This window comes from Solanum verrucosum, unplaced genomic scaffold (assembly GCF_900185275.1).
Source record: "Solanum verrucosum unplaced genomic scaffold, falcon-dt-bn FXZP01000144.1, whole genome shotgun sequence".
NCBI classification, from domain to species: domain Eukaryota; kingdom Viridiplantae; phylum Streptophyta; class Magnoliopsida; order Solanales; family Solanaceae; genus Solanum; species Solanum verrucosum.
In genome coordinates this window covers 551,907-566,213 of record NW_026020773.1, presented here as the reverse complement: position 1 = coordinate 566,213, position 14,307 = coordinate 551,907, and the positions used below count along the sequence as shown (strand labels likewise).

Genomic DNA, 14,307 nt, shown 5'->3' with positions numbered 1-14,307 from the left:
ATTAGAAATTGAATGAATATGTTTACATAAGCTTCGTATTGAAATTTCTGAAGTTAGAACTATAATTTATCATCCACAAAAAACTATACGAGAAATTTTACACTTAAAAGCATTTGTTTTTTACTCAATTTCGTATCAAGAGAATAATATCCATTGTGTAGTACCAATAACATTATCACGCTTTCACTAGCCGAAGTGAAATGGAGATTTGAAATTTATAGATTATGAATTATATGGTATTTATTATTGGTTGGGGTGGCAGGTATCTTGTAAAATTAGGTGAAGTGTGCGAAAATTGTATAAAATAGCAAATCGTAACAAACACTTGTCATTCGCCTCTCTCCACAGAGAAACTCGCTCGCCACTCTCCCTCGCCTCTCTTACTTTATACAAATACAAATGTATAAATTGTGTTTGTGTTTGTATAAATCAAGAGAAAAATGTACATACAAATACATACATTTTCGTCCTATACTCTTATATTATACAAATACAGATCTTTCCCTACCTGTTCTTTTTTGCCTCTCTCTTTCTCGCTTTATACAAACACTAATTATACAAATTACAATGTATAATTTGTGTTGTATAAAGCGAGAGAGAGAGATTCGATATACAAATGTTTTATTTCGATTCAATTGTATACAAATTCAAATTTTATGTAGATATACAAACACAATTATTGATACATATACATAATAGTTACATATATACAATTATCTAACCGATATACATATACAATCGCTACGCTTTTATACAAACGAATGCATGCTTGCAATTTATACAAATCTGATGTTCCATAACAAACATAAAATTTGCTATGGAGTGCAATTATGCAAACTATGAATGAAGGTGCAACACTGGTTGGGGACTAGCTTACCATGTTAAGGGGTCGATGAGATGCTTATGCTGATCAACAGTAATAAACATTCGAAAAGAGGGAGAAAGAAGTGGTTGATTGCAACTCAGTCACTTGATTGCAACACATGACTGAGTTGCAATCAAGTGATATTTTTGGTTGTTGGTATGGTAATAGTTCACATTATATTGCAAAAAAAAATGCAATCGAAAACATCTATTTATAAAAGGAATATGATGATATGCCATTTATTATTCTAATATCTTGTTTATGAACTATGAATTGCTCATTAGATAAGATTGTATAAGAATTGAATTTTTTTTAATAGTTTTCTTAACTTAGAAATCCAAAAAGTATGTCCAAACAAAAACTTCAACTTCCAATCAGCAGAGCCTTAATTTGCATCTGTCGTTTGATCAATATATGACAAATATTTTTATATAAACTTATTATCTTTCATCTTATCATCTAACCACAAGTAATTGTAAATGGTAAAGCTTAGATAAATATTCTGAAGATAACAATTCCCTTAAATTATTGAAAAAAAATGAGATAAATGTACCCTCCATCGCATTTTGGTCCAAAAAAGCCCTCGCCATTACTCAAGTAGTCCATTTACACCCATCAAAACTAACAAACCTCCAAGACTAAAGGTGAGCGTAGTTCTCATAGCTTCTGAGAGTTATCATAGGATTTATGTCATATACATTATGAATTCTATTTTTTTAAAGTTACTATGTATTAATGGTTCATACATATTTGATAATTTTTTAAGAGGACTGCAGAATTTAAACTACGATAACTCGTAGCAACATAAATCGAATGCGCGCAAGCCGACACAAACAAAACTGAAACAATGCAAAATTCTCATAGCCAGTTGCAGTAATAGTTCTTACCCAAGACAAATCCCTCAAATATCCAAAAAGTGAAAATGGAACACTATCAGAAAAACACAAATTTAAGACTTAGTGTTGGCAATCCTGGAAAACACCCAATTTAAAACTACACGATAGCGTTGGCAGCGCTTGCAATTCTGGGCCACAGATCAGCACACTCTTTTCCGATAGGACCAGTAATAGCAGAACCTACGTAACAGTATGAAAAGTGCGGATTAACATTCTGAAAGAAAAAACAACAGTAACTGCAAAATTTGCGATAATCGAACTACAAGAGCCAGTAACATATATAGCAATGAACTCTACTCAATGTATAATAACATACCCTTCATTTCACCCTTGGGATTCACAATTACACCAGCATTATCTGTAGAAACAAAGAGAAGCATCAGATGACTGGTTATCATCTACTGTGCAGATACCACTTACAGCTGCTCCAACACACAGATTAATTCAGTGACTAGAAACAAATAATTGTGGACGGAACCAGAATGCAAGCAAGACAACAGCGGCAAGGAATGAAGATTTACCATTTTTTGCTTTGCCACAAAGAACCACTTGCAATAAATGTTTCGCAAGTCATTCAAGAGAACAACTTAAGTAACAAGAAACCAAAACTTTTTGATAGATTTCATATTTACAATCAATTAGCTATCCCTCAACATCAAACTAGTAATGGTCTAACTTCATGACTTTTTTATATCATGAAACACTATCCATGATCATTCTAATCCAACATTAAATAATTTTGCTTCAAAGAAATGTGTTCTTTTGCAGCTATCACTACACAGACAAACAGGTCACTAAATAGCAGGACTTCTAAGAAGAACTAGACCAAATGAAAGACAAACTAAAAGTGAAGTGATTTTCCAGGGGGGAGGAACAAGGTTAAAGAGAGCAACTGGAAAACTCGTAATGTGAAAACCAATGCAATTTCACAACAAAAACAGCCAAGGGTATCTAGATATACCTTCAAAGTACATGAAAACACCATCCTTTCGGCGCCATGGCTTGCGCTGACGAACGATCACAGCAGGCATAACCTTCTTCCTCAGATCAGGCTTACCCTTCTTGACAGTGGCCATGACCATGTCACCCACACAAGCTGAAGGCAACCTGTTAAGCCTTCCCTTGATACCCTTCACTGAAATGATGTAAAGGTTCTTTGCACCAGTGTTATCGGCACAGTTAACTGTGGCTGCCACTGGCAAACCCAGCGACATCCTGAACTTGTTCCCAGCGGAACCTCCGCGTCCTTAAATAACATTTTAAAATAGTCAATTAGTTAATCAATCAGCTACATTATAAATTCAGAATAGAGCGTTCAACGATATGAAATATCAATACATGTTGACACTCCTATTAGGCTCATTTTATTCTAATACCAGTAAAAATAAATTTGTTTACCAAGGTTATATTAATTAAAAGTTCCCTAAACAGTTAAACCTCATAAAATGTAACATTTTCAAAATTTTCAAAAAAATACATGAGATAAACAACCAGAGAACAGATGGAATTTCCATAGAAGAAGCCGAGATTGAATTGTACATGTGTTAAAATAACTAATCAAATCATGTTTCAATCTGAAACTAGTTCAAGGACAAGTAAATGAAACATCTTCACATTTTCCACTCTATTAGGCACATTTCAGTATAATACAGTCAACTAAGTCACAATGCTAAACTAGCCAGGACTCAGGATGAACTACATGAAACATTTGTACATTTTAACAACACAGGCTACTCATTTCATTCTAATTACAATAAACAGCTTCCACCAGCAAACCCAACGACATCCTGAACTTATTCCCGATGGAACCTTTGAGTATTTAAATTACAGTTTCAAACCTAATTAACCAATCAATCAAAGCTTCATCCCCAAACTAATCGAGGCGAACTAAATGAAACATTTTTACATCTTCCACTCTATTAAGCTCATTTCAGTATAATACATTCAACTAAGTCACACTCCTAAACTACCCGGGACTCATGATTGACTACATGAAAAACTTGTACCGGTTCCACAATATTAGACTACTCATTTCATTCTAATAACTATATATAAAGGTATGTTAACAGTTATATGACTTAAAAAATTCTCTAAAACTCATACTTAAGTTACATTTAATTGAAAAATACATGAGACCAAACTACTCATCTTGTTTCAGTATACTATGGTTAACAAATCAAGCAAGCAATCAACTAAGCTACATCACAACTACATGAAACATTAGAATATGTTTAATTCAAGGTATATTATGAATTATATGACTTAAATAACTTGGTTTCTCAGGTAATAATGAGTTATATGACTTAAAAGTTCTCTAAAATCTCAAATTTTGAAATAAATATATCGAATTGGGATAAACCAATGAAAATACGATAGAGATCGAATTGTACCTCGCTTCGACATTGTTGCTCTTCTCTCTACCTGATAATGATTGAAGAGGAGGCGTTAGGGTTTTATTATATGGAGCTTAGGGTTTTGCTTAAGAGTAGTGGGCTGCTGGTCCAGTTTCAGTATTGGGCTTGGTAGGCCCATTGATAGATTTAAGGCCTGTTGTTGTCTGGCCCATTGAACTTTTGATTCTCGCTAGAAAAAAACTAGAGTTTAATAAGTTTTAATTTTTGATCTTAAAAGTTTGGGAAAATTGTATATAATAGCAAACTATTAATTCAAATTAAATGTTATAAACATAGTTTGATTTAATTGTACCTCATAGCAAACTGTTGCTATTTCACTTCTCTCCTGGTGAATCTTGCTCGCCACTCTTGTTCTCTCCCTCGCCTCTCTCGTTTTTTATACAAACGCAAGTATATAAAGTGCGTTTGTGTTTGTATAAAGCGAGCGAAAATTTTCGTTCCCCTCTCTCCCCTCTCCCAGATCTCGCTCTCTCACTTGTCTCTCTCACTTTATACAAAAAACACAAATTGTATAAAATGTGTTTGTGTTTGTATAAAGCGAGAGAAAATTGTATATATACATATATTTTCATTCCCCTCTCTCCCCTCTCCCAGATCTCGCTCTCTCACTAGCCTCTCTTACTTTATACAAAAACGAAAATGTATAAAATGCGTGAAAATTGTATATATAAATATATTTTCGTTCCCTCTCTCCCCTCTCCCAGATCTCGCTTGCCCACTCGCCTCTTTCACTTTATACAATTGATCTTTTTGTATATGTATACCAAAGCAGATTATACAACTGTTTTCTTTTGTATATGTATAGTGAAATAAACATATTTATGTTTGATATGGAGCGCAATTATGCAAACTTTGTTATAGCATACAAATATGAATTTTGTGTTTGCTATATGTGAAAGTTGCTCTAAAAAAATTTACATGGTTAAGTAAAGGCCAAAAATTCAAGATCACCCCTTCGAAAGTCATTGGTTCTAATTTCCTGACACGTCGGTGTTTTCTCCTAATAATGTAAGTTCGTATCAATTTATGTGATACATTTTTTTTTTCAGTCTAAAATAACACATTATCTTATTTGGTAAATATAACGGGTGGTTTGGTTCGAAATAAGTTATTCAATGATTAGTTATTTCGGGATAAGTTATTTTATCATATATATGGAATACTTATCCTATTAATAAGGTATAAATTATGGGATAAATAGTCTTAGGACGACTGCATAATATCTCCAACCAAATGTAGGATAAAATAGTCCCTGCATTTTGTTTCTAAAATTATTATACCTTATATATCACACCAAATAATTTTTATACTGTCCAATTCGACACCTCCACTTCTGATAATTTATTTCGTACCGTACTTTTCTTTTTTAATAAATAATGCATTATTTTCATATTAATAATGTCTGACATTATGTGTAATAATATAAAAAGATAATTTCACAGATCTCTCTTCAGATTTCGCTTTATAGCATTCACCTTCCTTGTGAATTGTGATTTATGATATTATGTCTACCTTCCTTCACCAAGTTATCCTGTGATTAATTATCGCGGGATAAGTACCATATATATGAGATAACTTATCATATCACTAATGTATTAATGATGAGATAAATAGTCTCACGACTACCTAATATCTCGAACCAAATGTAGGATAAAATAATTCTGCATATTATTTATGGAATTATCATACCTTATACCTCACACCAAACAACTATGATGATATCAAGGAATTCAACACCTCCACTGCTAATAATTTTATTTCGTACCCTAATTTTCTTTTTTAAATAAATAATGCATTTATTTTTTCATACATTATTTATTAATATAAAATAATATTCAATAAAATTCCAAATTACATGCTTCAAACCCCAGAGCTTATTTTGTACAGAAAAATAAAAGAAAAAAAGAAGAAGAATGTTATCTTGAATTCTTCAAGATAAACAAAAAAAATCATACAAACTGAAGCAAAGTAAAGAAGAAAAATGGCAATAATGATGAAGCAAGGGCTTCTTCTATGGAGTCCTTGCCCTCATTCTCTCTCACCCAAAATTCAATCTTTCAAACAACCCATTTTTCAGCTCAGAAACAAATGGAGAAAAGAAGGAGAAGCTATGTTAAAGAACTTTGTTATCCAGGAAAAATCCAAAAAGAAAGGCAATGCCATTGATTTTAAGGTAAAATTTAACTCTTTTGGTTTCTGGGTTTTGCTTATTTCTAGTTTATGCTTATTGGGTATGCTGCAAAATTGCTTCTTTTTTTACTTTCGTAGGAGAGCAATGTCATGAGCTCATGATCATGGCTTTTTCTATGTTTCTTGCACTTAGAGATGGAGTCAGCACTTTAAGCTACTGTTTGGCTATATAGATTATGAAGTTGAAACTTGAAAAACTGAGATTTTGAAAGTTGTGATTTTTGGAATTTAAAGTTGTTGTTTGTTGAGTAGGCTTAGCTTAACGGGTAAAGTTGTTGTGATGTGACCGAGAGGTCATGGGTTTAAGTCGTGGAAATAGCATGTAGTAGAAATACAGGGAAAGACGTGTACAACAGACCTTTGTGGTAAGGTTCTTTTTCGGAACTTGCTTATAGGTGAGTTTTAGTGCACTAGGCTGCCCTTTAAATTTGTGTTTGGACATGTATTTTACTTGGAAGTCCCAAAAATCTAAAAACTAGTTTGAGTCGGTTTTTGGGAACTTGAAAATATTTGAAGATAAAACCCGATCAAATTTCATGGTCAAGCAGATATTTGAAGATAAATTTTCAGAACCTACTCCCAAAATCTATGGCCAAATGCTAGTTTAGTTTATGGGTTTTGATCACTATTTTTTTTTCTTACTAGGTTCTCGATAGATTATTTATACATATTAAACAAGATTTTTAATACAAATACATGGTTTGAGCCTAAGCTCTTGGTTCTGTTGAATTTGGAACTACAATGCTGGCTCCGCTCCTGCTTGCACTGTTCCTTGATGTCAATTAGAGAAGCTGTCATTTTAGTCCTATTTTATACAATGCTATTTGACTAAACACAAAGTTTTAGGATGTTAATTTGACTTATTAAGTAAAAGTAACAGTCCATAAAAAAGGTAGCCCAGCGCACTAAGCTCACGCTATATGTTGGGTCTGAAAAAAGTTGGATCACTAGGGTCTATTGTACACAATCGTACCCAACATTTTTGCAAGAGGCTGTTTTCACAACTCGAGCTCATAACCTGGTCACATGACAGCAACATTTAAAAGTCCATAATAAATACAATTAGCAACTTGGAATATAAAGCAAGCAACCTGCTGCAACGGGCGAAATTACGCTGATAGTGTAAAGATTCTTTGCGCCGTCTGCCTACACAAGTTAAATCCTAGTAGTAATAGTGAAAAAATGATAAAATAAAGTTGAAAAGTTAGTCTCAAAGTTTAAACTTTGAATTGTTTAGTTAATAAATTTGAATTCTTAAAAGTTTTGAAAGTTATATAGAAACGGAATAGTGCTATATATTTTAGATATCCGAAGTATAATGAGTGACGTATAAATTGGGACAGATAAGAGAGTGCTTTATTGAAGTGGGATTCCTATAAACAAAAGCTGTTTATATCTGATCGAAGTGATGTTCTTTCAACATTTACGTTACAGGAGAAAGTGAAGAACTAGCTTCATTTTGTAATGTACTTCAGAAATTCTGAATTTTGATCTAATCTGTTGTATATGTTTAAAAGCAGGCCTTGACTACACCTGTGAAAAGAAAAAAAAGGGGCTCGACATGTTCAACAGGCAATATAATGGATGAGTATTGTTGTCGCCACAGTAATTTTAGAAGAAATATTAGAGTTTGTGTTAGGTTAGTGTCTGTTTCTCTATGTTTGGAATTGAGGCGTAATTGTTAGTGTTTAAGGTCTAGCCTTGGTGGACATAGTTACCTGGTACCTGTTGTTATTGGGAGGTGGCAGGCATCTCGTGGAAATAGTCGTGGTGCACATAAGCTAGCCCAGACACCACGGTTGTAAAAAAGAAAAAGATTCTATTGATTTACTAGTTGAAGAGTACTGTTGTAAGAGTAGCACTGATCTCCACTGCTATAAAGCTATGATGTAAAAGATTGTTATTTCGTAAGTTTCTATCCGGTATTATATGACACTGGCTTATTCCCACTGTGTTCTAAATCATTACATAAGCTGTGAAAATTGGAATTTTCTGTAGCCCGCTCTGCACCAATGTACTTATGGTGTTTGGAAAGATAAAGACTCAATTAATCTAATTTCCAGAAATTCTTCATAGGAAGAATCATATAATAATCTGGTTTCTGGAAAATATAAATGTCTGATCCAAATTCATTCAGATTTTCAATCCGGTAACTACGGCTAAAGTGTTACTTGTTGATCAGACTTCCTGGCTAGTATTTTCGGTGTTTGGACAGAAAGAAACCGCAGGTGTTCTGATGGTGTATCAACTGTAGCGCATTCAATTAAGGCTAAATGTATTTTGAGCCAATTCAGTTGGCACACTTATCCTTGGTAAATTCCCATGACAATCTGTTGGACTTCGTTAGCTCACTATCTTTAGTATAGTTTTTTTGTTGTACTAGGGCTGACAATAACTGGTATCCTTCCCTAGTAGTCGTAGTTTTTCTCCTGTAGTTTTTGTCTGTCGATTTCCATTACTATTCACCATCTCTTGTAGTTTGGTGTAGTTACGGTTCCTTTTTTCTAAATGTTTTGTCATGCTTTGTATTTTTCCATGACCCCTTCACTTCAGTTTTCTTCTTTTTTTCTTTTCGATCTGCTTTTCCTTGATCCGAAGGTCTATTGGAAACAGCCTTCCTACCTCCCAAGGTACGGGGAAGGTCTGCGTACACTCTACCCTCCCCAGACCCCTCTTTGTGGGATTACACTGGGTATGTTGTTGTTGTTGGAGCTGACAATTACTCTAACATGCTTAATATGCTTTTGTATTTTTGCGTCTTCGGGATGCCAGTAATGAAATTTTTACTTCATAAATAAAAAAAAAGACCCTGGCTCCTTTTCATGTTGAACTTCAATTATTCGTATGGCAGGAAATATTGCAGTTTAGGAACTCTGCAGCGACAATTATCGTGGCTAATGCATTGATGATGACTTCACCCTTAGATGCCTTGGCTGAAACATGTGAAGTTGATAATTCTCCCTTCAACATGCTCTTCAACATGCCCATACTGCTGCTTGTTGCGCTTATTGGGGCCACTGTCGGAGGTAAGGTGCTTAAATTATGTGTACTGCCCTTGTTGAGCCCATCATTTTTCATTTTCGGCCTGTCAACTTTGAATAGAAATATCATTGTGCATGCTGTTGGGGATCGCTGTAACTCTTTTAGTCATAGATCCAGTAAATTGTAAAGTATGAATGAATATAAACATTATTATACATGAGAGGATGTACATAAAAAATGATTTTCTTGAGCCGAGGGTTTATCGGAAACAACCTCTCTATACCCTACCCTTCCTAGACCCCATGTTGTTGTATACATGAGAGGATGCTGTATATGATGTACGAACTACTCTGTTCCAGAAAGGCATTCGTAAGATTGCTTGGGGATTCAAAATTCAATCTTAAGAAGTTAAGAGTTTTTTATATCCAGCATGATACATTTTGGATATCTGCTTAGAACCCTGGAATTCACCCGGCCACTCCATTCATCAGTTCACTGCCAAAACACTTGATGAACTTCCTATTACAAATTGTGTTAATGAGATTTACGACCATGGTCAAAATTTTCTATATCTGTTCATGGCAATGGCCTCCAACAGTAAAAGGTTGATGCCATTATGCAGAAGGTCGTGTCTCTTCAGGTGCTCATTTAAAAATAAAAGGGGAATGCACCTACGGGATGAAACTTTGAGTAGCTAACAGAACAGACAATTGCATAGGTGGCTAGGTGCTATAGTTGTGCTTTTTGTAAAAAGTTACTTCTGTTTAATTTTGACAGGAATTATAAGATATTGAAAGGTCATCTGTTGCAATCGCCAATCATCAAGATCTTCAGCTTATTCTGCAAATACTAGCATCATATTTCAACCACAACATACCCAGTAATCAGTATAGTTCCATAGGTGGGTTTCGGAAGGGTAGAGTGTACACATACATTACCCCCTACCTTGTGAGGGTAGGAAGGATGTTTCCAATTGACCCTCAACTCAAGGAGAGATGAAAAGGAAGCAGTAACAAGATAATAAGATAAATAGAGTGAAAGAAACAATCAGGTAGTACTAGAGGTCTAAGAATAAGCAAACGTAAAAAAGATACTAATACCATGATACGAAAAAACAAAATAAGCTCAACCTACTAACGCTCTACTCTGATACTCGACCTCCACAGCCTCCTATCAAGGGTCCTGTCCTCAATAAGCAAAAGATGTGTCATGTCTCGACTAATCACCTCTTCCCATGACTTCAATGAGATCTCTTTATGTATCCTTTCCCCAGCAATTAGCCTTATCTAGTCTCACTTCACCATTCTCTTTATCTCTGCTTATAAATATCATGTTGGTACCAGCGTCATCTCCATCATCTCCTTGTGACCCATACATTAATAATGCACTTATCTATTCCTTTTCTGTTAATCATCCACACTAGATCACACCATTATACAAAAATGGGTAAAGCAAGCTAGCAGTTGTGCTTTGCCGATTACAATGTTGCACTCTTTAATATTATAATTGAAAAGGTTAAAAGACTTTTAGATGAGTGACCAGAACTCACTCATGGAGGATTTTCCAGATTTATTGTCTTACTGTGACAACCCTGAAGAATCTATTGCTGAGACTTGGACTCACCAAGGATGGAATATCATCTTTAACAGGCTTCTACATGACTGGGAGGTTGAGAGTGGCTAGCTTATTGCAAAGATTGGATGATTTCTCTGGTTTAAATACCAGCCCTGATACAATCAGATGGAGGCATGATAGGGATGAAAAATTTTCAGCTGGAAGATTGTACAGAAGAAATTTGTCCTCACAACCTGGGAGCATCTCTGGACCTTGGAAACAAGTATGAAATCTTATATCCCTACCAAGATCAAGTGTTTCACATGCCAGGTATGCAGAAGAGCATGTCTAGCGCAGGAAAAACTGAAAAAGAAGAGGTTTTCAGATTATCTCTAGGTGTTTTTTTTTGCAATGAAAAGGATGAAACAAAATAGTCATCTGTTTCTTCATTGTAGAGTGACTGCTCAGGTTTGACATATGTTTCTCAATCTTATTCAAGAACCATGGGTGATGCCTGAGCATACTGCAGATCTTCTAAGCTGTTGGATGAGGAGAGGTGGGAGTAAAAAGCAGAAAAAATGGTGGAGCCTAGTTTCTTCTTGCATATGGCGGTCAGTTTGGAAGGAAAGAAATAATAGATGTTTTGAGAATATTACTAATCCAATGCAGAAAGTAATTGAAAACTGCATTAGTACTTCATAATTTTGGTGTAAAGAAAAGGGTATAGATGAGGTAGAACAGCTAGTAGATTTCCTACGCTCTCTGTAATTATGATTATTTGCCTTGTAATTTCTCGATGGTTACCAGCATACCCTCATTGCTGAGGAATACAACTTTACCTTTCTAAAAAAAAAAAGACTTTTAGATGAGTGCAATTTCAATAGTCAGTGGTACTATATACTGAACAGCAAATTGGAGGACATAACAGTGCGATTTACCACAGAAAATTAAGCTTATTCTGCTGATTTACCACAGAAAATTAAGCTTATTCTGCTGTTTTTCCTGGAGATGAGTAGGCATATCCTTTGGCGTTAGAACCAATACACATGCCTCGTAAAAAAATGAAACTAGAATTGGTAGATGGGCACCAGTGACTTTCTGTCCATGACAAAAGACTTTTCAGAGTATTTTCTGTGAGTGTTTCTTTGTAGTTTCAATGTTTTTTCTCTGTCATTTGGTTCATGAAGTGTCACAAATCATTTGTGGGCTGACATCTTGTCTTAGCCAGCACATGGTTTTCCTTGTTCCTATTTTGTGATTCCTTGGTTTTAGATTGTTGTTAGGTGTCTGTGTTTTCTACATATTTACTACATTTGTATTTGCAGGACTAGTTGCACGTCAGCGAAAAGCAGAATTGCAGCGGTTGAATGAACAGCTCCGCCAGATCAATGCTGCTCTACGAAGGCAAGCCAAGATTGAGTCTTATGCACCTAACTTAAGTTACGCTCCTGCTGGTGGCAGGGTTGCAGAAACTGAAGTATTTGTTGATCCAAGAAAGGAGGAATTAATATCTCGTTTGAAAAATGGGAAGAAATTTCTTAGAAACCAAGCACCAGATAAGGCGCAATTGGAGTTTAAAGCTGCTCTCGACCTTGCACAAAATTTAAAAGAACCTTTAAGGGAAAAGAAAGCAGCAAGGGGCTTAGGTATGTCCATCTTCTTATTCTGTTTTAAGCCTTCTATTTCTTCATTGCACTTGGCCATGGAGAGAAGGTCTAGAAATCGATTACAACAACATACCCTTATCTTTGTGGGGGTAGAGAGACTGTTTTCGATAGACCCTCAGCTCAAAAGAAGTGTAATCAAAGCAAGGCAGTAAAGAAAATTACGACAACAAAATAGCAAAAATAATCAAAGCAAACTAGGTAACATATAGTAGTAAAATGGAAGGATAAGATACTATGCCTAGAAATCAATTACTGCATAGTGCATTCGTATATCAGTGTGTCAGCATTTATTCGAATTAGCCGTGCAGCCATTTCTCTTCTTTGCTCTCACTAGAACTTACTCTCTCCATTCACTTTTACTTGTCCACTGTACCGAAAATAATTTTTCACTTTTACTTGTCCACTTTAGCATATTGAGAGAAAAACAATTTTTGTCCTGTTTTACCCTTAACTTAACTACGCATTCTCCAAATCACTTCCCAAGACCTTTGAAACTTCATTTATTATTTCTTAAAGGGGATGCAAAATCTATTGTGGACAAGTAAAAGTGAACAAAGAGAGTAGTAGAAAACTAGAAATGATTAATATAGTTTGAAGTAATCAATTTAAAGGAACGACCTCTTAACCTGCATATGCTTTGTTCATCTGTCATATTGTCACTACTTGGTTCGTGTTGATAGTACATGTTGTCAGATAGTTTGTACCCCTCCGTCTCAATTTATGTGACACTTTTTCCGTTTTAGTTAGTACCAAAAAGAATGACATCTTTCGGTATCCAGTGACAATTAACTTCAGCTTCCCATTTTACTGTTAATGAAATAATTTATAGCTACATAGATTGTTAATGGCTTATCTTAGACCACAAGTTTCAATAGCCTTCCTTTTCTTCTTAAACTACGTGGCCAGTCAAACACCTTCATATAAATTGGGATGAGGGAGTAATATATATGAAGTATAATTATCCCACATCAGAAGACTATATATATTAAGAGACTTGGAGAGAGAGAATTTATTTATTGATACACAAACAAGACCACATCCACAATGCTGTTCATTCCCTTGTGTAACAAATTGATATGTTATACTTGAGTAGAGTATATTTCGGAAACGACCTCTTTACTTTCACAAGGTAGGGGTAAGGTCTGTGTACACTCTGACATCACCCTCCCTAGTCCCTAGACCGCACTTGTTGGATTACATTGGGTATGTTGTTGTTTCTCTTGTGTAACTCGATATATGAGTGTCAAATTTTTATGTTGGATTTTCCAGGGGCATCTTTACAACGGCAGGGCAAGTACCGGGAAGCTATTAAGTACCACTCCCTGGTTCTTGAATTATCGGCAAGACATGGAGAGGATTCAGGTAGCACAGAAGCTTATGGAGCAATAGCTGATTGTTACACTGAACTTGGAGATTTGGAACAAGCTGCAAAATACTATGACCAATATATTGCAAGATTAGAAACTGATTAAGCTACTAGCATGAGGATTTTTTTTGTACCTATAAGTTATCTATTATGACTGTCAATCTTAGAGGAGACCATTCGAATGGTTGAATTGATGACTTCGTTTCGATCTCTTTGACCGAACCTAAAATATTTTGTTTATTTTCATGCATTCAAAGTAGAATGCTTAGAGCCTGAGGCTACTCACTGTTTCTGAGGAATTTCTTATTTGTTGTATAAACCATACTTTATTAATTTGTCCTTCCATTCTTACATTTGATCGTAATTCGCAAAC

General features: G+C 35.0%; 2 protein-coding genes across 2 annotated transcripts; one reads left to right on the top strand and one right to left on the bottom strand.

The window, feature by feature from the left end:
• Positions 1–1,705: 1,705 nt before the first annotated feature.
• On the bottom strand, positions 1,706–4,250 carry LOC125812947 (60S ribosomal protein L23). The gene is made up of 4 exons (XM_049492425.1): positions 4,152–4,250; positions 2,723–3,007; positions 2,078–2,119; positions 1,706–1,941 (listed from the first exon to the last, which is right to left on the bottom strand). Exons 1-4 carry the CDS (start codon positions 4,162–4,164, stop codon positions 1,859–1,861), a joined length of 423 nt encoding a protein of 140 aa, XP_049348382.1. The 5' UTR covers positions 4,165–4,250; the 3' UTR covers positions 1,706–1,858.
• Positions 4,251–6,088: 1,838 nt separating this feature from the next.
• LOC125812925 (protein FLUORESCENT IN BLUE LIGHT, chloroplastic-like) lies at positions 6,089–14,243 on the top strand. Its single transcript, XM_049492396.1, has 4 exons — positions 6,089–6,348; positions 9,217–9,391; positions 12,227–12,547; positions 13,838–14,243. The coding sequence occupies exons 1-4, from the start codon at positions 6,157–6,159 to the stop codon at positions 14,038–14,040; spliced, it is 891 nt and encodes a 296-aa protein (XP_049348353.1). The 5' UTR covers positions 6,089–6,156; the 3' UTR covers positions 14,041–14,243.
• Positions 14,244–14,307: the final 64 nt, after the last annotated feature.